General features: G+C 41.5%; 1 protein-coding gene across 1 annotated transcript; it reads left to right on the top strand.

Annotated features, from left to right (window-relative positions):
- The first annotated feature begins 10,272 nt into the window (after positions 1–10,272).
- On the top strand, positions 10,273–14,782 carry LOC145906428 (uncharacterized). Its single transcript, XM_082993845.1, has 3 exons — positions 10,273–13,967; positions 14,231–14,293; positions 14,350–14,782. The coding sequence occupies exons 1-3, from the start codon at positions 10,273–10,275 to the stop codon at positions 14,780–14,782; spliced, it is 4,191 nt and encodes a 1,396-aa protein (XP_082849971.1).
- The last annotated feature ends 11,859 nt before the right edge of the window (positions 14,783–26,641 follow it).

Raw genomic sequence — 26,641 nt, 5'->3', positions numbered from 1 at the left:
GACAAAAGGACGGAATATTTTCCACAGTGACACTCGGTCCTTCGCGACCTTTTTGCACTAATTTATGTTGGTAATTGGTGATGTCTTGCGCCGGATCCGGATCCGGATCCGGGTACCTGGACCAGGCCGGATATTGACCAATTTTTAATACCCACACCCGGCCGGATAATACAGTTAATTTTACCGGATAGTTGAGAGAGCTTTTTTGTCCCAAAACGAGTAATTTGCGAAATGTTTGCCCGTTTTTGGGACCCAGTCTGTGATACACGCCGACTTCCGATTTTTCTGTTGTTTGTTATTAAGTATTTTTGTTGCGTGTTATATCATATTAATAAATGCCCACGTTTTTTTTGTTCCACTCATGATAAACTAACCTTAACATAGCATTCTGTTTGGCAATTAAACATTTTTGCCATACCGATAAAATACACGAATCGGTGTTAACAAACTGCCGGATCCAAATTATTCGGCCGGATTTGATTGAAAGCTATCCGGATTCGGCCGGGTCGGATAATTTGGAACTAGGAACATCACTATTGGTAATCATAAAATCCTTGCACATCCTTACCATCCAGTCACCACCGTCTCTTGTTTGGTCACAAAATACTTGCAAAGATCCGCCAAGGTTGTTAGAAAATGGAAATATAGTGTAGGTGTCACTGGTGTTTCCATGTTTAAGAACATCGCGACAACTTCTTGGCAACTTGTTTCTATCGAAGTCGCCTTTAAATTCGCAAATGATTTTACGATCGCAATAAAGCACCATGAAATTTGTTTCAAGCAGCACATGATAACACATTGCAGGATCGACACTCTGCGCAGGACCCTATCGTATCGCGTCATTAAGTTCGATGGCATGCCCTGGCTGCGATGCCATTGAACATATTGTCACCACATGATATTTAGACAATTTACCAAAGGTTCCGTTATTTTTGCAAACTGTTATATCAGGTCTTGTTATAAAATAGACGATATAATGGATTAGAATGTTTTTTTTTGCAATGTAGTATCTTTTGTAAAGTTAATGAAAAAACAATAAACAACACAGGATCGATGAACCAAGCCACCCTGGTAGGCTGTCGATCGATACCGTATCTGTGGTAGCTGAGTATAAAACCTTTTTAAATCAATCTGTTAGACAGCTCTTTGAAAGATGTTTTTATTTTTATCAGAAAAATATATTTCGCCCTGAAAAGGGCATCATCAGTTTCTGCAAAGTGAACAAAACAACGTAAAATAACTAAGTAGAAGCGAAGGTATGCCACATAAAGGAAAGTACCTAAATAAAAATTAAAAAATATTAAAAAATTAAAAAATTAAAGAATGCAAATAAAAACCTGGATATGTAAGAAAAGAACTAGTAACTGGCTGCCAGTATAATTCCAACAAAAATTATGTCGCACAAAACCTGACAAATCTCGCGAGCAAGTCCAACATCTGAATGTATACGTCACACGATACGCGACGCCAAAAATGCAACAAACCGTAAAGAGGAAAAACACCACAAAGAAGGGAACAAGAGGTTCGAACTTTTGAACCTTTAGGCGCACAATGATTGTTGGCAGTTTCACGCAATCGTGACGACATAAAACGCTACAGCAAAACAACAAGAGCAATTGAAAACAAACAAGGCACATTGCAAATATACTATTTGCATACAAGTGTGATCATACTCTGCACGTTGATCTGTGCCCGTGTCCTATGCAACCACATATCCTCATATACATCCAAATTCTCTGCAGACGGTTTGTGCACGAATGTAACAGCGTGATAATGAGGGTTTCTGGTGGAAAAGATGAGTATGCTTTGTTTTGAAGTGGTTGCCTAATGCTGTGGCGTCATTATCCGCTGGGCATTGAAACTTATTGCACGTGGATCTGTGCATATTCCATCGTGTGGAGAAGCGGTTTTTTGTCTGACCAACGTACTGAGCCCCACATTCTTTACATGACGCCACGTAAATACCGAAGTCGCGACAGGTTGGCCGCTGATGTAACTTGATTGTACCTGTGGGGGTGCACAGAACGTTGGATGTTTCTACCATTGACTCGTGTGGGCCATAGTGGCCACACAAATCGCAATGACCACAAGGAGCAGATTGGCCACTCTCTGAATGTTTTGTTTCATGCGCTATGTGTTTGTATTTACACAGTTGCTGTGATATAGTTCGTCCTCTTCTGTAAACAATAGTTGCATTGTTCTGAAGATGCATTTCCTTGGGTGATAGTCTTAGAATATTAGGGAAGACCGTGGCCCAAATGAGTTTGCGCGACTTCGTTGTCTTGTCCACCGTTTTTTCACAGAAAAATCTGGATTTCCATTTTCTGGCTATTGGTTGAGTTTGCTTGGCCGTAGTGTTTCCACCTTGTTTGCTCCGTGAGGTTGCACCTAGTTTGGTGCCCAACGGATGACGGTGACTGTATAGTCACCACAAAGTGGAAGTCTTTGCTTGGCCGTTTGGTCAGCAAAGTCGTCTGATAGTCACACCAGCTGCACTGATGAGACCTTTTAGGTCGAAACAGTGGCCATCTGTCTGCAGCTTATACACAAATTCATATTATTGGCTCCACATTGCTTATCATGTGAAATGTTTATTGTTGCGTGGTTTTCATTTCCAAATCTTACTCTCTAACCAAGAGATTCTTGGCCGCCAACCAGCACGCAGTAATATGGAAATATCCCGTCTTTATCGTCAACAGACAAAGTAAAATCAGATAACAAACTTACCATGGCGAGTGTCGTGCCAATAAATATCAGTACAATCACAACCAACACCACCAGCAAAGTCTTCATTCTCTTAAGTTCTGAACGTAACTTTGAAAAATCATTGTTTTCTTCTGGTACTTGTGGTTCCTCATAAACTGTTGTTAGGTTTGGATAACATGCACAAAACAAATCAATTGAATGTTTTGACTTCAAAAATTGAAATATTGGGATCTACCCAAAACTGCAGATGCAGGCCTAGCGATCACTGCAACTTATTTTATAATACTAAAAAAAGCAGTAGCTTTTTATACAGGATCAGCCTGGCTTATAAATCAGGAATATATATTTCGCCCAATGGGCATCTTCAGTTCCTTCAGTAAACACATTAAATGATATAAAAACGTCTGAAAAACAGCAACATTAGAGAAAGGGCTAGTGATAAAAAACAACAACAACTTCGACCTCTTGCAATGCTACTGTGCGAAGGCAAAACACTGAGTTACCCGCCTTGCATGAGAAGGTAAGAGATTTGCGTACACTGTGGAGAAACCGCATCAGACGCGGGTGGAGATAAGGAACGCGGCGATAAGTCGAACGGCGTAAAACCACCTTAAAAACACACACGAAAAACACGAAAAAACATGTAGCCATTAAAACGATTAAAAGCAATAAAAAAGAGAGAACGATTTTTAAGAAAACACATCAACGCACCCTAGGCAATATCATTTTTTGTATGTTAATGGTGGCACCTGTAAGGTGAAACCACTTTGCCTCGCACATGTCTAAATCCCGAAAATGTGGTTGTTCCACAAAAATTACATAAAAACAATCCGCCATGTTCGGTTGATTTGCAAAAGTGGACTTGTGCTGGGTTGCGTAGTGCTTTAGCAGAGCTACGTTGTCATCCCCTTTGGCAATGGAAAAGCTCCTCCAATTTGCTCTGTGGCCACGCCACCTAACGGCGAAACTATTTTTAGTTTGGCCCACGTATTTGCTTTCACACAGCGTGCACACTGCTACGTATATGCCATAATTCTGGCTAGTCAACTTTTGTTGGAGGTTTGTTGTGCTGGTCTGGAGGGAGATATAGGACATAGCTGGAACCATGTCTTTCCCTTTTCCGTGGCAACCACATAAACTGCAATGTCCACAAGGGCCAGAACTACCTCGAACAGTAGTGTGATCTTCAGAAAGTGCAATACGTTTGTAGTTGGTTAGTATACAAGATAGTGTCGGTGGTCTTTTGTAGGCGACCATTGCACTATGCTTGAGTGATCTTTCTTTTTCTGTGAGCTTAATGAGTTTAGGAAACCCCGTGGCCCACACGCAGGGATCGTCCTTTTTGTGTGCAGTGCGGATGGTTGAGTTGCTGTCATCTTCTATCCACTGCAATGCCTTCGTTATACCCAGTCTGACAACGTTTTGGGGGAAGTGTGATTGAACACATTTACGTTGCAATTTTTGTAGGCTGTCGTGGAAATCCTGTTCTCGTTCATTTGTCCTGCGAAGTCTGATAGCCTCACCCTTTACGATCGCACTGTAGACCCACAAGGGGTGGTGAGAGGCACCGTGGAGGAACTTCCGGTGTGCTGCTGTTGCTTTCGTGAAGTCTTTTATAACAAACCCGAATGGATGGTTTGTGCTTGTAACATGCTTCACATCTAAGAACTCCAATTCTTCTCCGGCATCCGCAGTACAAATGGTGCGAAAAGTTAATTTTAAATTATGTTTGGCCAGTGCTCTCCCAACAGATGATTGAATGCTGCGGTTGACAGCTTTTCCACCTGCTATCCAAATTATATCGTCTATATACCTTTTAAACAATTCTGAGTGTTTCAACGACTTTGCCAGGGGTTTTATTGCATAGTGTAGGGCAATGTTGGCTACGGATACTGAGTGGTTATCTCCAGTAATTATTCCTTTAACTTGCGTATAAAACGTACCTCCATGCACCGTGATGATGTTTTCCATGGTATAGCTAATGAGGTCTGCCAACTGCCTTCTGCCTTCGTCATTGAAACGTGATTGTTCATACAGTGCTTCCTTGAGGGCGTCTTTGATCAGAGTCCGAGGTAGATTCGGATAAAGTGCAACAACGTCTGCAGCTGTTATGTACAGCCTTGACTTTAGTTGTTGTGCTCTGTGGGTGTTTTCACTTTTCCAATCAAGAACCTCTTGTACGTAATGGGCACTGTCTCTGCAGTGTTCATTGACTAGGGACTTACAATAGTTGACTGCGATGGGTTGCAGTATATATTCCAGCATTGCTGTGACGCGAGACGTACAGGTATTCCCCGCTGCTTGTACGAGTCGGACCGGAATGTCAAAAATCGTGGCAGACTTAAGCTGTGCCTTCGTCAGCTTGTGTGTTTTAAACAAAGGGTAAGCGTACGCCGCATCTGTGTTCGCAAAAAACTTTGCACTTGGGCCGGATACATGGTGGTAGTTGTTTCCACACACTTTAATCCCTGCAACATGTAACAGAAGTTCTTCTGATAGAACCGCATTAGCGTGGAGTTGCTTGAGGTACTGATCACATTTGGTGTGGATCGTCGTGCAGTGCTTGCGGAAAGCCATTTTGTCCATATTTAATTTCTTAAATGTTGCAAACTGAGCTTCCATAACAGTGTTGTAATCCTTATAGTCAATCACAATAATTTTTCCGTCTTTGTCAGACTTGCAAATAACTATGCTCTTATTTCTAACTAACCTTTGCAGTTGTTGTAAACTGCGGCGTAGGGGAACAGAGAGGTTGTTTTTGTATTTGTATGAATCCCTAACGTGTTGGTCCAAATTACGAAGTTTCGAGCTTATGAGCTCTGTGTAGACGATTGTTTCTTCGTCCAACTGGTCTTTGGTGGGTCGTGAGTATTTCGGTATTTTCAGTTTGTTTGGTAATTTTAGGTGGTTTTTGTCTGCGGACTTATCTTGGAACACATTAGACCATTCCACGTTTCTGATGTGTCTTTGTAGATTTAGCCATTCTAAATCCTTGGTCTTGTTGCTCCATCCAGGGGTTGGTACAAAATTCAAGCCACCCGATAGGAGAAGTTTCGCGTTAAGGTCTAACGGATGGCTGGATTTGTCAAGTATGTTATTTTCAGCGTCATTGCAAGCTGCTTTGGACTTGCAGTTCGTTTTACGTGTGCAATATCTCTGCCTTGATTTCTTGTTTCTTGCTTTGGAACGGTTCTTGTTGTCACATCCGACAGCGCAAAACGACTTTCTCAGTTTGGTTTGTTTTTGATGAAGCCACCAAAATTTCCAATTGTACTTGGTCCATACGTGATGTTTACGCGCAAGAAGTATTTGTTTGTCGTGCAGAGAGATCTTTCTCCACGTACATTTGCTAATTCCGTTCTGATTTAATTTTCTTATCTGTTTTTCAATGCCTCTTGACTGTTGGACAAGCAACAGATCGAAATCAATGCCTTTTCTACTATTTGATGGTAATAGTACCTTAGCCTTCACGCATTTTCGAAGAAACGATGTCTTTACACCCAATGTTATGTTTTTCAGGAGTTTACTTAGGTCATCGCAGTTGTTCATGGTGATCACCAAAACTGGTTATCAAACTGACTTAGTTGAATGTTTGCTTTTTATAACGTTTGTTGACGTTTACTTTTGTACTATTTTACTCTGATGTTAGCTATCAGGATTGTTTTGTACGACTTCTGGTTGTATAGTTTACAACAGTTGAAAATAATTAGTTGAATCAACTTACCGTTATGTTGTGGGTGGGAGCGATTTGTCATTTCCCGACTCTTGCTATTCATTTTTGACTGAAATGTTGAATAAACTTAACCAAGAACACAAAAATCACCTGACTATTTCCATGTGTGTGGCAGAAATCAATGCGGAACTTCAGGCAGAACTAGCACGCCCAGAATGTCCGACCAGCACGCCCAGAATTTAGTGACGTAATGTTTTCTAAACTGCAAGAAACGCGTAGGTCCTTGTGTGTGGCAGAAACTAAAGCGGAATTTCAAGCAGAACCAGCACGCCCAGAGTGTGGTGACGTAATGTTTTCTAAGCTGCAACAAACGCGTTGGTTCTGTGTGGGGGGAAACTAATGCGGAACTTCAAGCAGACTTCGACAAGCACGCCAAGAATATTGTCACGTAATGTTTTCTAAGCAGCACGAAACGCGTAGGTTAGGTGTTAGAGGTTTGCGGTTGGTCGCAAAATTTTCGTTAAACATTCCTCTGCGATATTGATCTTCAACAGTACAAGTGCATCCGAAATGTCTTTGCCTTTTTACCAAACTTAAATGCAAGTAAAAAGTATAAACAGAACTCCGTCAGTCGTTACAAATGGATCCATGACGAGTTTCGAACCAGTTTCATTCCGTTTATATATTTACGACGTGACTGAGTTTTACGTAGTTTCCAACATAAATGCCATGCTATAATGACCATGAGACAATTACCTGCAAAATACAATTAGGTTTTTTTCATTTAGGTCATTTCTAAAACCACTTTACCAGTTGATTTATTTTCAGTATTTTTATTTGTACATTTGTGATTAACATGTTGCGTCCGGAGTCCCTCGTTCTTATAACTGATAAATTTCGTCCTGTTCGCGCCCTGTAGTGAACCTGGTGCTCGGTTTTATTCGGTTTAATGGAGTTAAGATGCACGAGCAGCGAATTACTTGGTCAGGATTAGTACGTTTACATTCGATTCTCTCGTTTTCAAAGAAAGGAAAAAACGGAAAAGCTGCTTGTCGGACTCAGCTTCAATTAGATGCGAACAGTGGTTGAGAGAAAGATTGCATTTTAGGGAGAAGTTTCGCCGAAACGCGAATTATATTTGGTGATAAATTATTTCGCCTTGTAACAAATTTTGTTTTACGACGAGTGGATATTTAATTGAAATATACAACGCAGAGACACAAATAAACTTGGTTTTCAAGTCTTGTTTAATTTATTACAACCTTTCTAAATAAAACCTCTTCGAAGAATTCAGATTTGCATCAGAATTTCCAGACCTTCCACCATTACCTTAACAAATGTGACATTGAGGGCACAAAGCGGTTAAAGTTTTTATTTTAAAAACAATCAAGCGTACAACAGACCAATGTTGTTTATAGTTGCAGATCAAAACTAGGGAAGATGAAATCTACACACAAGGGAATTCGGAAATAAATAAAATATAATAAGTGTCATTGTGTAAAGTGAGAACAAGTGAATTCAACTTGTGAGGATGTGGTTGGTTCAGTTAGTGATATTCTTCACAATATAAATACACGCACATCTGTCAGCCATATTCACACTAAACTTATTCCCTATAGGCGATGAGTTTGTAGCCTTGGAATAGAAAGATTCTACAAAAAAATTCGAATGGAAGGAAGACGTGAATTTGTTCTGTCGCTGATCACGTGACCGCCACTTTATAATGTAACGCTTTGGTTCTTTCTTACCATTCTATTAGATTCCATTCTAATTCGATTATATTCAAACTCGATTGTATTTGGTTGCATTTCAAATTCATAAAATTAGAGACAAACATCATTTTGATTCACTGCAATCACGCAATATTTTCAACAAGTGACTGGTTACCTTCCTATGTACTATGCTGTATGCGGACGTCGTATAAATGATCACAACTATGTAAATTAAAATAACAAACCAACAGTTTAACCGCTATGGCGATCTTTTACTGTCACAAACAAAATACAGTTAGCTATTCAGCGTATTAAATTCCGACAAACGAGATCTGTCACACCGAGCATTCCCATACAATGGTGTAAAACCGCAAACAACTCACTCACTTAACGACGTTTAGATCCGCATTGTCGATGCTCTCAGATAAAATGTCTTTGCTGCTGCAAGGACTTTCCACACACTTATCGCCTTTTATATCCTTCACTGTTTTGTATTTTGTGTGCGTTATCGCCTTATCTCATGACTACGTTACTGTCCTTGCTCCTTCCCCGTTTTTTGCCATAGTCTACTAACACCTTGGGTTTATCTATCGGCATTTCTTGCTTACCTGTGCGACTACGACTACTCGCAGAAAAACTTTTAACGTTTTTATCGCCTATTTTTGTCTTGGCGATCCCGAAAGTGGACTTACTGATGGGTTTTGTTGTGGTTTTTGTTTTTTTGTTGCTTTTCTTGTTACACAGACAATGAAAATGCCAAAAAGCAAAATTAAAATTTCTTTTGAAAACAAAAAAGATCCTATACTGGCGTTGATTCACTACTTTTGGTGTTCCATGAATATATTATATTGATTCGCAAGACAGTTCCGCCGGTCACCGAATTCCACAGACTGATTCCTGTACTTTTTGACATTTTATTCAGACCAAGAATTTGCTAAATATCATGCATAATGTGTGCAAAATATATACAAAGTTTCGTTACTAACAATAATTGTGCTAACGTTAGTGTAAATGTGAATAAGTTCAGTCTGTTGTATCAGGCAAACCGAACAACTCTCAGTCACGTGAAATGCTATTGAAAGTTTGCCACAGAAACATGGTGGGAAAAAATCCGATGAGACCAAGACAAACATCAATGGTCCTCAATCTTCCTCAATAACAGCAAATTTCCTGCCCAGCAAAGCTGTCTTTTTCGCTACACAATTGTATTTGCTACGTTGCACAAGCAGTCCAGCAAGCAATTTGTTACTGAAGCTGCCAGGCATATATTTTAAATTGATTTTTAATAATAAAGCACAATTCTTCATTTCGCCTTTGCAAATCAATTTACTTCTATGAACTATGGCAAATATTTACCAATCTTTCTACCTTGGTGCGCAAATACGTTCGTAAATTGTAAAAAATATATTAGTTCTTCAACTGGGCGCAAAGTCCGCCTTTTTTATAATGACCTGATTTAAAACTTGAAAGTTCATTCTCTTACACAAGGCATGTTAAAGCACATGGGGTGGAATTCTTTCAGCTGCGTGAATGGATGAAGTCGAAGATAGACCATGTCAAGTTATAGTGAAAATATTTGTGATGTAAGATTGGTTCCTTAATTTTGCCAGTGTGTGTAGCGCAAAAGAATTTGCCCACTTGTTTGCGTTTCATTTCCAAGTTTCACGCTTTCGTTAAATCACGTATTCTTTTACGCCACGTTCTTTTTCACCTTTTGTTATTTCACCTTCCAACTGTTCACTTAAATGTTTTGTATTGATTTATATTTTTGTATTTATTATTTAAGTGTCTCGAACGCACCAGTCACCGCACGTTGATTTGATATCGTAGCGCTAGCTCCCTTCTCACGTGACACGGTTGGGCCAATGACTGGCGAGAGAAAAGAAAAACCGGACGAACACGAGACGCTAAGAAAAATCGTTGGGCAGACTGTTTTGGGGAGATTGTGTTTCGGCTGTGCAATTTTTATGGTTTTATGAACAAGATTTTCTCTAAACGGTTGTGCTGGAACAGGCTTGTGGTTAGCCGTGAATGCAGCGTCCTGAGAACCAAGGAAAGCGTTTATTTTAAGAAGCGTAACACGAAATTGGCGAGCACGCTAGGACGCTGCAACCACAGAAGAAGAGTTCCTGTCACACGAGAAAGGACCAAGGTTCGTCATATTTTTTCTTGATCCGGAAGATGGCTTTTAACATCGGCATGACTCCCCCGCATTTTAGAAACGGAGACAATTTTAACTCATTTTTACAAGTTTTTAATTCTTATTGCGCCAGCATAAAGGCTACCGAAGAGGTTAAGAAGCACCTTTTCTTAACAAATGTTGACAAAGACTTTATATGGGATATTCAAAACGGGGCCGATAATCTGTACGAAATGCAATTTGAAGAGATAGTTACTAAAGCCAAAGCAGTCGGAGTAAACGCCACTGGCCAATGCGCGCTAAGAATCCAGTTGGTCAACCGAATCCAAGGGCCACAAGAAGACGGTAGAACTTTCGTGTATGCCATAGAAGCTTTAGCCGCCCGTGCGTACCCGAGGGCAGCCGACGCCGCCATTAAAAATGAGGTGATGCTTCTCGCTTTATTGCGGGGTCTCAAGGACCACCAACTAGTGGACTCAGTTAGACAAAAGTGTCCACAGCGGGATTTCAGTGTTTGTGCTAAAATGGTCGTCGAGTCCGATGTGTCACACGGCTCTCTTCCCGTTACATCGATAAGTTCAACCCGAAATCCTGAGTTGGTCGAACTCCAAAACACTTTGGTCGAGCTTAATTCGAATGTGCAGCGATCTATTGATAGCTTTCGTAACGAGCTCGATGCCATGCGCCGTGATTTCGACGTTCTCCAGCGACCCGGACCACCAAGGTTGCGCCCAAGTAAGTCTACAAGCGCTTGCTACAACTGTGGGGTACGTGGCCATGTGGCAAGAAATTGTTGTCGACCACGCGGCGGCGATAGGACGATTAAATCTACACCTTTTAGACCATCAAGTCAACAATCCCCATCGCAGGTGGTGAACACCGCCCAGCAAAGGCCGACACCAAGTAAGTCGCGGGTTACCGTGCAAGGAATAGCCAAGACGAACAAACAAAATCCCTACCTGAACATATTGTTGGGAGATCGGATCGTGTGTGCTTTAGTAGACACCGGCGCGACAATAAGCGTATTAAACCGTCGCGTATATAAGTCACTTAAAGCTACGCCTAATGGGGTGTTACAACCCTTACCGTTGGAAACAAAGTATGTCAACGCTTCCGGAGAAGTTATTTTGATGGACGGCGCTGTCGATGTTGACGTAAGGATTTGCGGGTTACGCTTATCGCAAAGAATGTGCGTGACACGCTACATTCAAGAAGAATGCATTTTAGGCCTGGACTTCATTCAGAGCAACGGTTGCCAACTCTGTTACAAAAAAATGTTGTTCTACGTTGGATCGGGTTCCGCGGCTCTACTTTCTTCTCCCTTCCACTGTAAACGCACAGATGTACGTCTAAAAGAAGATGTGACGATCCCACCGTTTTCAGAGGTATGCGTTGTTGGTTCATTCATAAGGAATCCCCCAGAAAATGTCCCTAGTGCGATGCAAGTTCTTGTTGAGAAAAACCTTGACTTCACACTCCGAAATAGTTTACTCGGCGGAACTTATGTAACTATAACTTCGCAAGCAACTGTTCCGGTATTTTTAGCAAATTTGTCCGACGACCCGGTGAGGTTGCTTGCAGATTCGCATGTTGCTCGCCTGACTCCGATACTGACCTCCGGCAACATCACATGTTCGTCTGACGACAACTGTGTTGCAGTGGAATCCTTTCCACCGCCAGGTTGTGAGTGCGAAGACAGAGGATGCATCAACAGTGAATATATTGCTTCGATCACGACAACAGCGCAACGAACCCCAAAGGCCGGCCGCTCAGGAGCGGGTAGGATTATAGATTCCGTTTCAATTAATGAGGGACTGACGTCCGCTCAGAAAAAACGTGTCGAAGAATTAATTTCTAGGAAACAAGCCGCGTTTTGCACAGAGGCAGGGGATCTCGGTCGGACCCACTTGGCCGAACACGCGATAGATACAGGTGATCATGCACCGGTCCGACAACCGCCACGACGGATGGCCCCAGGAAACAAAAGGAAAGTGGAGGAAATTGTCGGGGAGATGGAGCAACAGGGTTTGGTGCGCCCTTCGCAATCGCCGTGGTCAAGTCCCGTCGTTCTGGTTCGGAAAAAGTCTGATGAGACGAGGTTTTGTGTGGATTACCGGCAAATCAACATTCTTACGAAAAAGTGTAGCTATCCGATACCAAGGGTGGACGATAGTTTAGACGAAATGGCTCATGCGAAGTTTTTCTCAACTCTTGATCTTAAGTCAGGCTATTGGCAGATTCCAATGCGGAATGACTGCCGAGAGAAAACCGCTTTTTCTTCGCACATGGGACTTTACGAGTTTAATGTTATGCCCATGGGACTGTGCAATGCCGCGGCTAGTTTTCAGAGATTAATGCGGCTAGTTCTAAACGGGATGGAATGGCGCGGCGCTTTGGCATACCTCGACGATATTATAGTGTATGCCACTACCTTTGAAGAGCACATGGATCGTTTAAGTAGAGTACTCGATCGGTTAGTAGAGGCGGGTCTCACGTTGAAACCGACCAAGTGCAATTTGTTTCAATCGCAAGTAAGTTTTTTGGGGCATGTGATTTCCGATAAAGGAGTGTCTTGCGATCCCGGCAAAATAGATGCTGTAAGTTCCTGGCCTACCCCGAGGAGTGTTAAACACATTCGACAATTCGTTGGCCTTACTTCTTATTATCGCAGATTTATCAAAGATTATGCTCGGGTGGCTGGTCCGTTACACAAGCTTACAGAAAAGGGTCGAACATTCAAATGGGGGGAAGAGCAACAAGATGCATTCGACGAACTAAGGCGACGCCTTACACAAGCACCTATTCTACAGCACCCGGACTTTTCAGCGACTTTTGTATTAGATACCGACGCTTCCAATAACGCGGTGGGATGTGTGTTGTCCCAGGTAGTAGATGGCAAAGAACATGTGATCGCCTATGGCAGCAAATCGCTATCGAAAGCTGAGCGCAATTATTCCACTACGCGAAAAGAATTGTTAGCTGTAGTATACGCCGTTAAATTGTATAGGTGTTATTTGCTTGGCAGGCACTTTCTCCTGCGGACTGATCATTCGTCACTCCGGTGGTTGTGGAAGTCGCGGGAGATGTATGGCCAGTGTGCGCGTTGGTTTGAACGCCTCGCAGAGTACGACTTCACACTGATTCATCGCCCGGGAAAAAAACACGGCAACGCCGATGCACTAAGCCGCTTGACCAATGAAGAGGAAGAAGCGATGCCATTTCCGGTCAACACTTCCTACGGCACAAACAGTCGTCGCAACGGTACAGAAAAAGTTTATTCCTTAGACTTGCGTCGCTCCATTGGACTGCCATACGAGGAAATAAGTAAAGCCCAACACGACGACCCCGAAATTTCCCCGGCTTTTAGGTGGTTAAACCTTGGCAAGAGACCACCTTACCGAACTGTTAGGTCTGCCTCGACGATGACCAAACACCTTTGGGGGCAATTCGGGCGGTTAATCGTTCAAAACAACTTGTTGTATCAAACGAGTGACTCCTTACATCAACCGGGCGCGTGTGTGTACCGCCTTATCACTCCACAGACCACCAGAGAAACGATTATGTCCGTTTTGCACGACGCACCACTCGGCGGTGGCCATCTCGGGATGGCAAAAACCTGTTCGAAGATCGAAGAAAGACACTTCTGGCCCGGTTGGAGGACCGATGTTGAGGCATATGTCCGTTCCTGTCGCCACTGCCAAAGAAGTAAGAAGTTTACAGCAAGGCCCCGCGCTCCGTTGGTTCCTTCCGGGGAGATGCAAACAATGGAGCGGGTCGAGGTGGACATAATGGGGCCACTTCCGGCGACCTCCAGTGGTAATCAATACGTATTGGTTGCATGCGACATATTCACTAAATACGTGCGCGCATGGCCACTCAGGACGCAAAGGGCAGAAGACGTAGCCGGGACAATGTTTCATCGTTGGTTTACGGTACACGGCGTCCCGGACGTAATCCATTCCGATCAAGGTGCAAACTTTGAATCTATTTTATTTAAAGAGCTAGCACGGTTGATGGGCTGCCGAAAGACCCGGACGACCGCGTATCATCCTCAAGGAAACGGTGCGTGCGAACGCAACAACCGAACAATACTCTCCATGATACGGAATTACGTACAGCGCGATGAACGGTGCTGGGATGAGGCGCTGTCGGCGGTGGTCGCCGCCTATAATGCGAGTGTCAGACCCCGCGGTGAAGCCAGGGATGGCGAGGAAATTCCACCTTCCGTTCAAAGGCCCGTACAAAGTGGTGGACATCAAGTCAGCCGTGACGTATGAGATCGAGGACGAAGAAGGACACCGAAAAGTCGTCCATTATAATCGCCTCAAACAAATTCAAGGTGAAGGGGCGGACAAGACGGAGGGGCGACCAACCGTGGAAGAGGAAGTCCGGACATTGCCACCTACGGGAGACCCCACGACACAAGTGGTGACCTGGACCCATATCACCGAAAACGAAGAAAATGCGCAGGCACCGAACTCTCGCGATGACAACGGAATTGCCAGTCGCCTTCGCGTAAATCGCCGTCCCACTCAGCGCTATTCCCCATAAGTCTGCACGGGAGTGCCTCGACATAGAGGGGGGAGTGTGTAGCGCAAAAGAATTTGCCCACTTGTTTGCGTTTCATTTCCAAGTTTCACGCTTTCGTTAAATCACGTATTCTTTTACGCCACGTTCTTTTTCACCTTTTGTTATTTCACCTTCCACCTGTTCACTTAAATGTTTTGTATTGATTTATATTTTTGTATTTATTATTTAAGTGTCTCGAACGCACCAGTCACCGCACGTTGATTTGATATCGTAGCGCTAGCTCCCTTCTCACGTGACACGGTTGGGCCAATGACTGGCGAGAGAAAAGAAAAACCGGACGAACACGAGACGCTAAGAAAAATCGTTGGGCATACTGTTTTGGGGAGATTGTGTTTCGGCTGTGCAATTTTTATGGTTTTATGAACAAGATTTTCTCTAAACGGTTGTGCTGGAACAGGCTTGTGGTTAGCCGTGAATGCAGCGTCCTGAGAACCAAGGAAAGCGTTTATTTTAAGAAGCGTAACATGTAGTGTCGGGCCCTATATAAGTACTCAATAATGTGAAATTTCAGAAGTTTCAGATTGACAGACGAAGTCATTACGAAACCTAAGCAACTGAATGCTTTTTCTCTTGTGAATTGAACCTGGTCGTTTAGATTAAGTTTATCAAACAACTCAACTAGGTTTGGAAAATGCGTAAATTACCAAACAATGCAAATGACCAAGAAGACTTTAATACGTGCGCTGTACAACGTAACGAGACCCCACAAAATTCACACAAAGGTAACAAAAGCGTGAATATGGAAAACGTTTGGAGGAAAAAATATGTACAAGCATAGACTGAAATTAACTTGGGTAATATCACAAGATAGACTTGCCAACTTTGTAAACCACTGACGTGAAAGTGTATGGCGGTAGAATTAAAAAATTTCGAACGCAAGAAATATATTCTTTGTTTGTGAGCAAAATGCGACACATTTGAATATTTAAATATCGCAAAATGTTTTTACTTAATTCGTGCAAAATATATGTGGCAGTTGTATCACTACATCACACAAAAACAACAGCAAGTGTGAAGGATTAATAGTTTCCTGTCCAGCAAAGCTGTGGCGTTTGTGAGCAACAAGATACGAAACTATGTGAAAGTTGCGCATGGAACTGTGTGAACGAACGACTGGTAAAAAACAGTGTGGATACCAAGCATGTGGAAGTTTTGGAAATTATGCGTAACAGCTGCTTTTATCAGAAACACAAATATTTCAAACATGGTAGGTTAGAAGATGGTGTGAAGTTTACCGTTAAGATAAGAAATACTTTGGTGAGTCGATATGGCGCCACCTATTACGTTTTCTTTAAATGAAAGGAGAATAAATACATAGCAAAAACGTTACAATGGTCTATAACTAAAACCAATTACCTAAAACAACGCAATCAATCAATACAACGAATCCAGTTGCATTGTTCAAGTTTCTGTCGCACCCACCCACCCACTGCGTGTTTCTCTGAACGCATTATAACTCCCTACGTCATACGATTGTTCCGTTTGTCGGGAAAAGAACGCATTGGTTTACTTTTGCTGTGAGACCAAATGGCTTCATATGACGCAAACATCTGTAAAAATTCAGAAAATAATTTTACCGAGAATTAGATATTTTTTATTGCATTTCGAATTTACCTTTTAAAAATTACTTCCCATTTTCAGTCGCATTCATTGCTCCTGGTACACTCGTTTGTGCTTTCCTTATTTCCGCTGTATGGTGGCCTATGAGTGCCACCCAAAAGAACAACAATGGACACACAAGTCGAAGTCTCACTTTGGAATCTCGGTTGGAAAAGGAGAAAGTGGAGAGGAAGTGTTTTGACGCAGATGCTGTCACCAACATATCATTAAATAATGTTGTTATGCAACTGCGTAAGTGCTGCAACCATCCATATCTCATCCAGTATCCACTAATACCAGGCACTGACATTTACAGAATTGACGAGGAACTGGTGACATCGTGTGGCAAGCTTCATCTTCTCGACAGAATGATGCCTGTCTTAAAAGCAAAAGGGCATGAGGTTCTTTTATTTAGTCAGATGACAAAACTACTTGATATTCTGGAGGATTATTGTCGCATTTAAAGAATTGACGAGGAACTGGTGACATCGTGTGGCAAGCTTCATCTTCTCGACAGAATGATGCCTGTCTTAAATGCAAAAGGGCATAAGGTTCTTTTATTTAGTCAGATGACAAAACTACTTGATATTCTGGAGGATTATTGTCGCATTTAAAGAATTGACGAGGAACTGGTGACATCGTGTGGCAAGCTTCATCTTCTCGACAGAATGATGCCTGTCTTAAATGCAAAAGGGCATGAGGTTCTTTTATTTAGTCAGATGACAAAACTACTTGATATTCTGGAGGATTATTGTCGCTATAGAAATCACAATCATGTAAGATTAGATGGATCGACTCCATGTGAAGTTCGACAAAACTTCATTGATCGTTTCAACTCTGACCCGGAGTTGTTTATTTTCTTGCTCACAACAAGAGCTGGAGGACTTGGGATTAATTTAACTGCAGCCGACACAGTGATTGTTTATGACTCTGATTGAAATCCTCAAAATGATTTGCAAGCCCAAGACCGTTGTCATCGTATCGGCCAAACACGGGCTGTGATAGTTTACAGATTTGTGTCTGCAAACACTATTGACCAGTTCATATTTTGACAACTATTATATATATTGACAACTATTATATAACCAATTGCTATTAAACCTTTTTCATGATAAGCAGTGGATGCATTTTCCTTCAGTAAAAATGCTTCAAATTAATAACAAACTGAGCTACTTGGATTTCAAGAAAATCCAGAAAAGCAGCCAAACAGTGAGCTCCGATAAAGAGAAGAATGTTGTTTTGATGCTTCATAAAATCCTTGCACCGACTGCGAAGAACCAAAGGAGATGTAAATTTAGAACTTCCACGAAAGCGAGAAGTTTTAATATTCGCTCCTCTCTCAGTGACCCAACATGAGTTCTACAAAGCTCTCACCAATCGCACAATCCGCAAATATCTGGAAAATACAGGAATGGCAGAAGATAAGAAAACTGTGTTAGAAGTGAAGAATTCAATGAAACAAAAATAAAAAAATTAACTACTTCAGCGAAAAAATATTTCCACTTCAACGCTCAAGAAAGTAAACAAAACCTACGACCTTGTATATGACCATGATGCCACCATAGCGCAGACAACCTAACGCTATGAGGCGCAATTGAGCAAACCGTGAAATCTTTAATTAGTACCGCAACGGTAAGTGGAACCACAACGCGCGCTCGTCGTGATTTATTTCCGTGTAAGTCGACCAGCTATTTCTATTTGCGTCATTTGCGTCAGATTTGAATATGGTCATTTGGCCATAAAAAAGACCATGGAAACGGTGAAAATTTGGTCCTGGCCGATGGACTTTTACTAAATTAAATTTAATCCTCCAACTTTCGCTGAATCTCCGCTGTGGTGACTTTCATCGTCTGATGTTGTACTGAAGCAATTCGCCATTGTTTGTGACGTAACTGTTGATGTTAGTGTGACGTTCAATCAAATCGAAACCCCGCAAGAAACTCGTTGGCATCAAAGAAGAATCCCTACATACAACAAGTAGCGTTATAGAAAAGGTCGATTTCGGAACGAATATATTGATGTTTGTTGTTAGTCGCACAGAATTTCGCTTCATAAGCAACATAACTTCGCATAGAGAATTGCTAACAGCCAAACTGCACCGATGGAATGTGATTTTAATAATGAAGCAAGGACAGTAAAATAGATGGAAAGGGAACTTAACGCTCTCAAACAATTTTACGCAACGAATAAGCTCTACTCTAGAATTAAAAACTGTTACAAAAACCGAATTTAAGGAGAAAGATCCCGCTTACTTATCATGAAATCCAACCAAGGAGTCGTTGTGTCGATATTCACACCCAACACCTGAATTTGTTTGCAGAAAAACTCCCGATAAAGAAATGCTTTCATTCAGTGTCACAACTCAAACTTCTCGTCAACATTCTTCTTCTCCTAACTAACAATTTTGGGAATTCCCCATAACCGAGACTTAGTTTTATCACTCCTATGTGATTTATGAAGAATAGAGCAGGGACGTCCAACCTCTTTGCTTGAAGAACCGAGTGCAGTTTACAAAGGTTTCCGAGAGTCAGTTAACTGAGAACTAATGTTCTTGTTTGGATAAACAGATCAAATCATCTAATCTGTGATATATCTAACTCTCTTACTACCATGTACGTTTGCTGGGTTTGACGGATTTGTCTTTCAATCATTGTGGACTTTCAAACTGAAGTTTGCTACAGAAAGTTAAAAAAAAATCCCAAAGGAAAGAAATTGATTTCCTGTAATGAAGGTGTGATTGCACGGGGCTAACAAACAAATCCAACTAAAGGTTAATCCCACCACCAAGCTAAACACCAAATACTTCCACTGATCACAGCACACAGCTATAAGGAAAGTTTAAACTACACGAGTCGAAAATATTTGCAGAGTCGAAGTCGGTTTTTATTTACGTGACAACACTTAACTACACCCAACGTGGTAAAGTCATAACTAGAAGTTTCAAAGTCGTCAACACACAATATTCTCATCCCTTCTGCAGCTACGTTATATCTTGTTCATTAATGCATATCTTCTATCTCTATTTATTTATAACACATGCAATTAATCATGCAGAACATAGAATGACGTCACAATAAACTAATTTACATCGCTGCCAAAAACAGTAAAGTGTCAGTAATCCACAAATAATTCACAAACAAATCTAAATTTTCACCGCGCACAAGTTAAAAATCAAAGGGTTACCGAAGTATCCACAAATTATGCAAGATTGATGGTTTGAATTAAATTCATTACAATGTGTGTAATAGGTTCACTGATATTACAGCCAAGCTGGATCAGCCATTTTTTCGATTAGTTTTTTTGACGATAAGTCGGAGCGAGATCTTTAAAATCAATTTCTCGGTGAGGTTCGAACTTACGATCCCAGGGTTAACCAGGCCCTCCTATCTACTTGAACACAGCCGTTATATTGTGGTCAAGACACACTGGTGTTCAAACTCACAACTTTCCAGGAAAATAATTGCATGTTGTCAAGATTAAAGGCCGGATTATATAATGAGGTTAAGAATACAGAAATAAATTTGGGAAATAAAATTTACACGAGAATAGTTTTACTCGTGGTGGTGTAACAGAGTCAATGAGAATCAAAACTGTCAAAAAATGATTTCCTCTTTGAAAATGGAGTGAAAGTTACTATTTGCGACTTTGATGTGATGAGATCCTTCCCTGTTTGTGTGAAGTCACAATCCCAAGCACGCAAGTCTGCAATGTTGTGAACACATGTAGCCAATGACTCAGCACTTTCATCCGTCAAACGGTTGTAGGACAGATCAAGAAACTCCATCTAAACAACAAAATAACTTAAGCTTGGAGGTTTAGGATCATGTTATGTAAATATAATATCTAATTATGTTGTTGTAAAATGACCAGAGTGGATTTGTAATAACATAAACTAAAAAGTCGAAAATAAACACAGCAAGTTTCTTCTCATCAGATTATTACGTCAGTGATCTTATCGTTGTTCACAATATTGAGTTCAAATATTTGTCATGAAGAAAATCACAAGGATTTTGGAAATAGTGTTCATTGTTCCAAAACAACTGACATTGTTTGCAAATAAGCAATGGTTTGTTAATATTTGAGTCAAACTTGTTATTTTGCTGTAATTCTTTCGCATTATCGGTGTGACGTCGTCCTGCTTATACTTGGATAACGAGTGGTTATGTCAGGCGAGTTTAGTGTTCTGGTATATTTGTTACAGTTTCCTTGCGTGATATTTAACCTTATCGTTTTTTTGTGGTTATGTCAGGTTCGTTTGTTTTATTGCAGTTTCCAGATGTTATTTTTTGTTTATTTTAAACGAATACAGCAGTGGTTACCACCGGGATGCCATTTGTAACTTTCAGGGGTGCCACGAGCTTTTCTTTGTACTCTAAAGCGTATAATTTGCTTAAAATAAAGTTTAGTGTAAGAAGCCAGGATTGAACAGGTTACAAACCAAAAGTATTTCAGGTCGCAAGAAAGCAGGTAAATAAAAAGCACTGCGGAAGTTGTTATGGATGGCAACGTATTGTTAATTTCGCACCCTGTGTTTGCAGTCTAGGTTTCCGGGGTATCGTTGAAATGCCATAGCTTCAAAACCTAGGCATATTGCATCAAACTGTTGCTTCAAAAACTCACAGGTGTAATTTTGTCAGGCGAGGATATCTGACAGTTGTGAGTCGTGAAAGCAAACAGATTTCATGTGTGAGATTAGTGGCAACTCTCGTATGCAAAGTCGTGCCAAAAATATTAATTCCACTTTTCGACTAGAAATGGTTCAAAGTGGAGGTCGATTCAGTGACAATTGGCAACATTTTCACAACCAAAGTTTGGACAAGTATTCGACGACCGAAACTTAAAGCAACAAAATTTGGTCACTGATCAACTTCGGGTCATTCTCTGAATATTATTGGTTCCTATCGTTTAAAATTTCACATTGCAATTTCGGATACCACCAGCCAGCTAATTGGAAAACTTAACAAAAAACTTTATTAAGAAACTGAAGTTAGCTTTGGACCCAATATTTTATGTAACAAGGGAGTTGTCTATAAAATATGTTCTGTTTGCTCGATGATTTGAATCAACATCTTGTAGACTGCATGTTAACGCCGTGTTTATAAGCGTTACGTTTTAACATAACACTGGAAATAACGCACTGGGGTCAACTCAGCGTGGGATTTCACAAATGTCGATACGTCATCGCTGCGTCGTTTCAGAGAAGAGTAATCTTGCCCCACGCGGATTTTCCATATATTTGTCGCATTGTTAATCAGTGGGCATCAGAATTTACCCGAGAATACTCAATGACATTGTTCAGGATTGGGTGAAATTACCAGAGTTAATTACACGTTATTGTCGCATACTTGGTATTTTAAATGTTCTTTATTTTTGTGGGCAGCAAATAATTATGTAAAATTGTGAGTAAGATGTTGTCGTCCTCAGAGATACAACATTTATTGTTGGACGAAACCTTTGTGGATGACGAGCAGCAAACGAATTTGTTGGGGTCCAACATATGTAATGAAAAACTGTACAGATGTCGTTAAATATATTACTTTACTGGAGATGCAGAGGTTTGTGACTGCTTAACAATTTTTATGACTAAAGTAACAGAAACGTTGAGGAATAGATGGGATTAAAAATACCCGACCCAATGTGGTGTTCAGGTAATCCTGTTGCTCCATAAAATGAAAAAAAAAAACAAGAAAAGAATTAAGAAGCAATCAACTCTGTATACGCACGTGAAAATACCGCACTAACTACAGCAGCCATCAAGGCACGGTTGCTGATGGACACTTTTGACCTTTCTCGCCAGGCCTATAAATTTATTTTGGTCGTTCCAGCAACATGGACGAGAAGTGTGTTTGACGTTATTCATGGACCTTCTCACCCACCTATCCGCATCACCAAGCAGATATCACATTTGTTACAACAATTGCAAAAATGCCAAACAAGAAGATTCAAGCGCTGATCTGGGTACAGGGCTTACCCTTTGCTGAAAGCACGGAACAAGTTGTCGCTGCCATTTACCGAGAGCGCAAGGAATCGTGTAAGTAAATCGCTTTTCGGTGTGCGACAATCGTATCAGAATTTCAGTTAATTCTCTCTGTGTGTTTATGTGCCGTTAAAAAAATACAGCAAGACAACTTACAATCGTTGTTATTGTGTTCCAGTCACGAAATTACGCTGTTCCTTATTATGAAATACGAGGGGCAGTGATTTAAACTCCAGAACCTCTATAACGTGGCATAGACGCTTATGCTCGAAAGTCAGGTGGTGGTGATTTTCCCGAATATCGAGGATGGATTTGAACGGTTATTGTTAATGTATTATGCGACACCACCTGACGATACCGAATGCATTATCGCATCGCTCATTCGTCAAAAGTCGGTTGAAATGCTAGTCACCGGTGTTACGATGTGCTTTAGGCCAAAAGCGTTTTTTCTTCGGAGAAATATTTAGCTCCGATTGCTCTGGATTGCCAATATTATAAATGCTTCGGTTCTGGAGTGCTTACCGACTGTGTGACTGTTAAGGTTATGAATATCATGGACCAATTATGTTCTGAGCTTGGTCCGAGATGCCTGATTCGCCTGACTCCCAAAGGTATTAATTTCGTATTTTCTTTACGCATTTTTCTCCCCGCCCGATTTTACCTTGGCACGCCGAAGGCGGTTAAATTCGGTTAATTTTTATTTGATTAAAATAGTTTAATTGGTTTCATTTTTTTAGGGGGAAAAGGAATCGCTTAGAAACCGACATTACAGCGTAGAACGGACATCATTCTCGTCGCAGAATTTTTGTGCATTGTTTTCGCTTTGGTGTGTGTCTGTTGGTTTGTAAGCTCGCCTTTATCTGCGTTGAAAAAAACATATATGGACTCCCCTGCCCTTGTCAGTCACAAAACGTTCCGCAAATAAATCATGCCGGTGTACTTACAAATCCCTTATAAACGACCCGCAAATAAATCATGCCCGTGTACTCACAAATCCCATATAAACGACCCGCAAATAATCATTCCCACGCAAATCAACTGAATACATTTCCTGCAGGCTAAAGCCGCGTGAGGCTTCTTAAAAGCCGCGTGAGGGTTCCAATGCATTCCAGGTTGACTTGATGGATAGCTGATCACAATATTCAATGCAGGGGGTCGATGACGTAACGATGCGAGTTCGTTTCGTGCGTAAACACCGCGAAACACGCGCTGTTGCGGGGTCGAGTGAGAACGCGGCGCCAATTTGTAATTCGTTCGTTCGCTTGTCATGAAGGAAAGTCAGTTCCTGCGTTCCGAAAGCGATCAATCTCGATAATATTAACATATTCACATCATCCCCATCCGTGTGGAACAACCGACGAAATAGTTGGTAAGTTTGTATCAGAGTGATTGACGGAGGTAAACTGATTTCTGGTCTTAAAAGTTAAACGACGGCAACTTGCAGCCACTTGTATTCTTTAGCTGTCAGCTGGGGAAGCCCGACATCAAACACAGCGCATTTGATCGTGAACTGTTGGCACTTTACCCAGCAATCTGATGTTTACAATACTTTATTGAAGGACGCAATTTTACTGTGTAAACACACCATAATACCATATTTTACTGTGTAAATTCAAAAACCACAGAGCTTTGGTCCGAACGTCAACAGCGACCTCGGCGATATCAGAGTACCACTGATGTGCAGTAAATCAACGGGAAAAGCAACAAAGTCGCCGATGCCCTTTAGCGTTCTACCATGACTACTTTGCATAAGCTTTAATTCGACGTGTAACTCGGTAATCCACTTCCGGTCGTCCCAGTAACATGGACGAAAATTGTGTTTGACGTTATTCATGCACTTTCTCATCCATCTATCCGCATCACCAAGCAGCTTATTGCCTCCAAGGTTGTTTGGCATGGATTGTGTAAGCAAGTGGGTATATGGGTGAGGTAGTGACTCTTAGGTGAGCGATCCAAAGTACAACAGCACATCAAAGCGCCGCGAAAGGAATATCAACGTCCGTCAAACAGTTTCAGTCATGTCTATATTGACATAGTTGGGCCATTACCACAATGTCATGGCAAGATGTATTTACTCACGGTGGTACACCGTTTTACTCGCAGGCAAGAGGAAATTCCCATGCAGGATTACGTGCGCCCGCGCTTTCATCTACCATTGGATATTTCCTGTGGCGACGTCATTAAACGTTCTACAAACTGTGAGCACCGTAGCGTGACGACGATCGAAACTTGATGCAACTAAGCAACGTTAGCCACCCTAGTTTCAAACACGGGTTGTCGCGCAGGAATAAAAAACTAATAGACATCCGCAAATTTTTACTATTTGTTTTCTGCAGAGCTTGTGTGTAAAATTCCAGTCGCCTAATTTAAAAAAGTTTAAATGACTCGCTAATGACTGTCAAAGTCAGTCAATTCCGCAAAACCTTGGCCACCCTAGTTTCAAACATGTGTTTTCGGACAAGAATAAAAACCAAAAGACATTCGATTTGCACTGCTCGTTTTCTACTTGACTCTAGTATTTGTTTGTAAAATTTCAAGTCGCTTGATTAAAAATGACTCCTTACGATCCCCTTTAAGGTTTTGCAGCGAGCTGGCCAAAAAATTTAACCCTAATATGCTGTTGGCAGATATACACAGACAACGCCTTGCACATACGCGTTTGCAGAGAAACTACCCAAGAAGAAATGTTTTTACTTGACTCCACAGCTGATTACTGTTGCCAACGTTTCAATTATTGGAGTCTTTCCTCGTTTATCCACACCTCAGTTTTCCGGCTCCATTTAAACTTGATATTGCCGGTCGCGACCAACACGTATCCATCAATCGGCTGAAGCCAGCGCACGTTGACTTGTCCGTGCCAGTTCAGGTAGCGCGCCCCAGGCCGCCGAGAAGACCTCGATTGTGATTAGATCAAAGGAATTGAACCAAAGGAAGTTCAGTCTTTGGTTGTTCCCATGGAAGTGTTATGGTTGGCGACAGTGATACTAACGATGCGTGACGATGAGGAGTTTCTGGGAATCAAGTTGGACCGAAACCCGGCAACCGAACAGATGTTACAAGTGGTTGTGCAAACAATTCTTCTCTATTCTTTAACATCTCTATGGATTTGGTTGATTTAATACACCTTAATTTAATCACTGATTTTTCTCTGTTTATTTCATTGATTATTGATTATTATTTATTTTATTTGGCTTTGTAAACGCATTTTTCCTCCTCATTTTACGAGTCATTAAAACAAAGAAAGCCGCTATTTTTCGTGTGGCTTCTAGCTTTGCTTTTAGCGGTGATTCGTTACTGCAGGTTAACCAAAACTAGAAGCAAGTTGAAGTTGGACACAGTTATGTTATGTCGAAGTTCGGGTTCCGGTGTAGTACGTACAATGTACACAAGAGTGGAGATCCTGATTTCTGGGGAAGAAGCAGAGGAGCAGTAGATGGGTAACGTGAAGAGGGCTAGCGAACTGTTGCCATCCTTTTCCTTGTGCGGCGCAACCAGGCTTCTCCGCCTAGATGTGACGAAGGGTGTGATTGTGTTGCCTTATTTTGGAGAACTATCTGACACCTTGATGCGTCCTCTTACAGATTTTCACATCCAAGTGTTTAAACGCCCGCCTGTTACACTACGTTCTTCGAACTGCGCAGAAGATATGCCCGATGTGTGAGGTGTGGTGTACTAAACACACTGTGGCAACTACGACATGGTCGATTTTGGTGAGACTGACCGCGCATTACGAACACGACTGAAGAAACATTAGGGTGACTTAATTAACTGCCAGAAGTCTACGGGGACAACGCGATAGCAGTATATAGCTGGATTGGTGTGGATCATGTAGCGAATTGGTGTATAGTACAGAACCAAAAAAGTCATGATCTTCAGAATGTCTCTAAATTATAGTTGTGGTATACATAGGGATATGGCGACAGCCGGCATTTAAACAACTAAGCCTGTAACTTTCTTTCGTTTCGTGCGTTGGATTTTTGCTCGCGACACTCACAAAAGTTCGTGTGTGTTGGACGAATTCCAACTAAGACATGAAATCACTCACCGGTTTCATCAACTGTTTAATCTTCTCGAATAGATGTTTGGCACCAACGCTTGTCAAACTGCATTCATCCAGATACACTTGTTCAATGTTTCGAATGCAGTCGGCCACGTAAACCGCACCACGGTCTTCTATATTGTTGCCGGAGAGGTTGAGCACCTTCAACTGAATTAAATAATATCCAAGTAAATCAAAGTGTGAA

Source organism: Ascidia mentula, chromosome 6 (assembly GCF_947561715.1).
Source record: "Ascidia mentula chromosome 6, kaAscMent1.1, whole genome shotgun sequence".
Lineage (NCBI taxonomy): Eukaryota > Metazoa > Chordata > Ascidiacea > Phlebobranchia > Ascidiidae > Ascidia > Ascidia mentula.
Note: the sequence above shows the minus strand (reverse complement) of the source record. Positions and strands in the feature narration are given on the sequence as shown.

What these genes read in the sequence shown, in the direction of transcription:
- LOC145906428 (XM_082993845.1), top strand. Translation starts at nt 10,273, where the DNA reads ATGGCTTTTAACATCGGCATGACTCCCCCGCATTTTAGAAACGGAGAC. An exon ending in ACAGCAAGGCCCCGCGCTCC is followed by an intron (nt 13,968 to 14,230) that starts GTTGGTTCCTTC and finishes TTTTATTTAAAG; the next exon opens with AGCTAGCACGGTTGATGGGC. An exon ending in GTATCATCCTCAAGGAAACG is followed by an intron (nt 14,294 to 14,349) that starts GTGCGTGCGAAC and finishes AATTACGTACAG; the next exon opens with CGCGATGAACGGTGCTGGGA.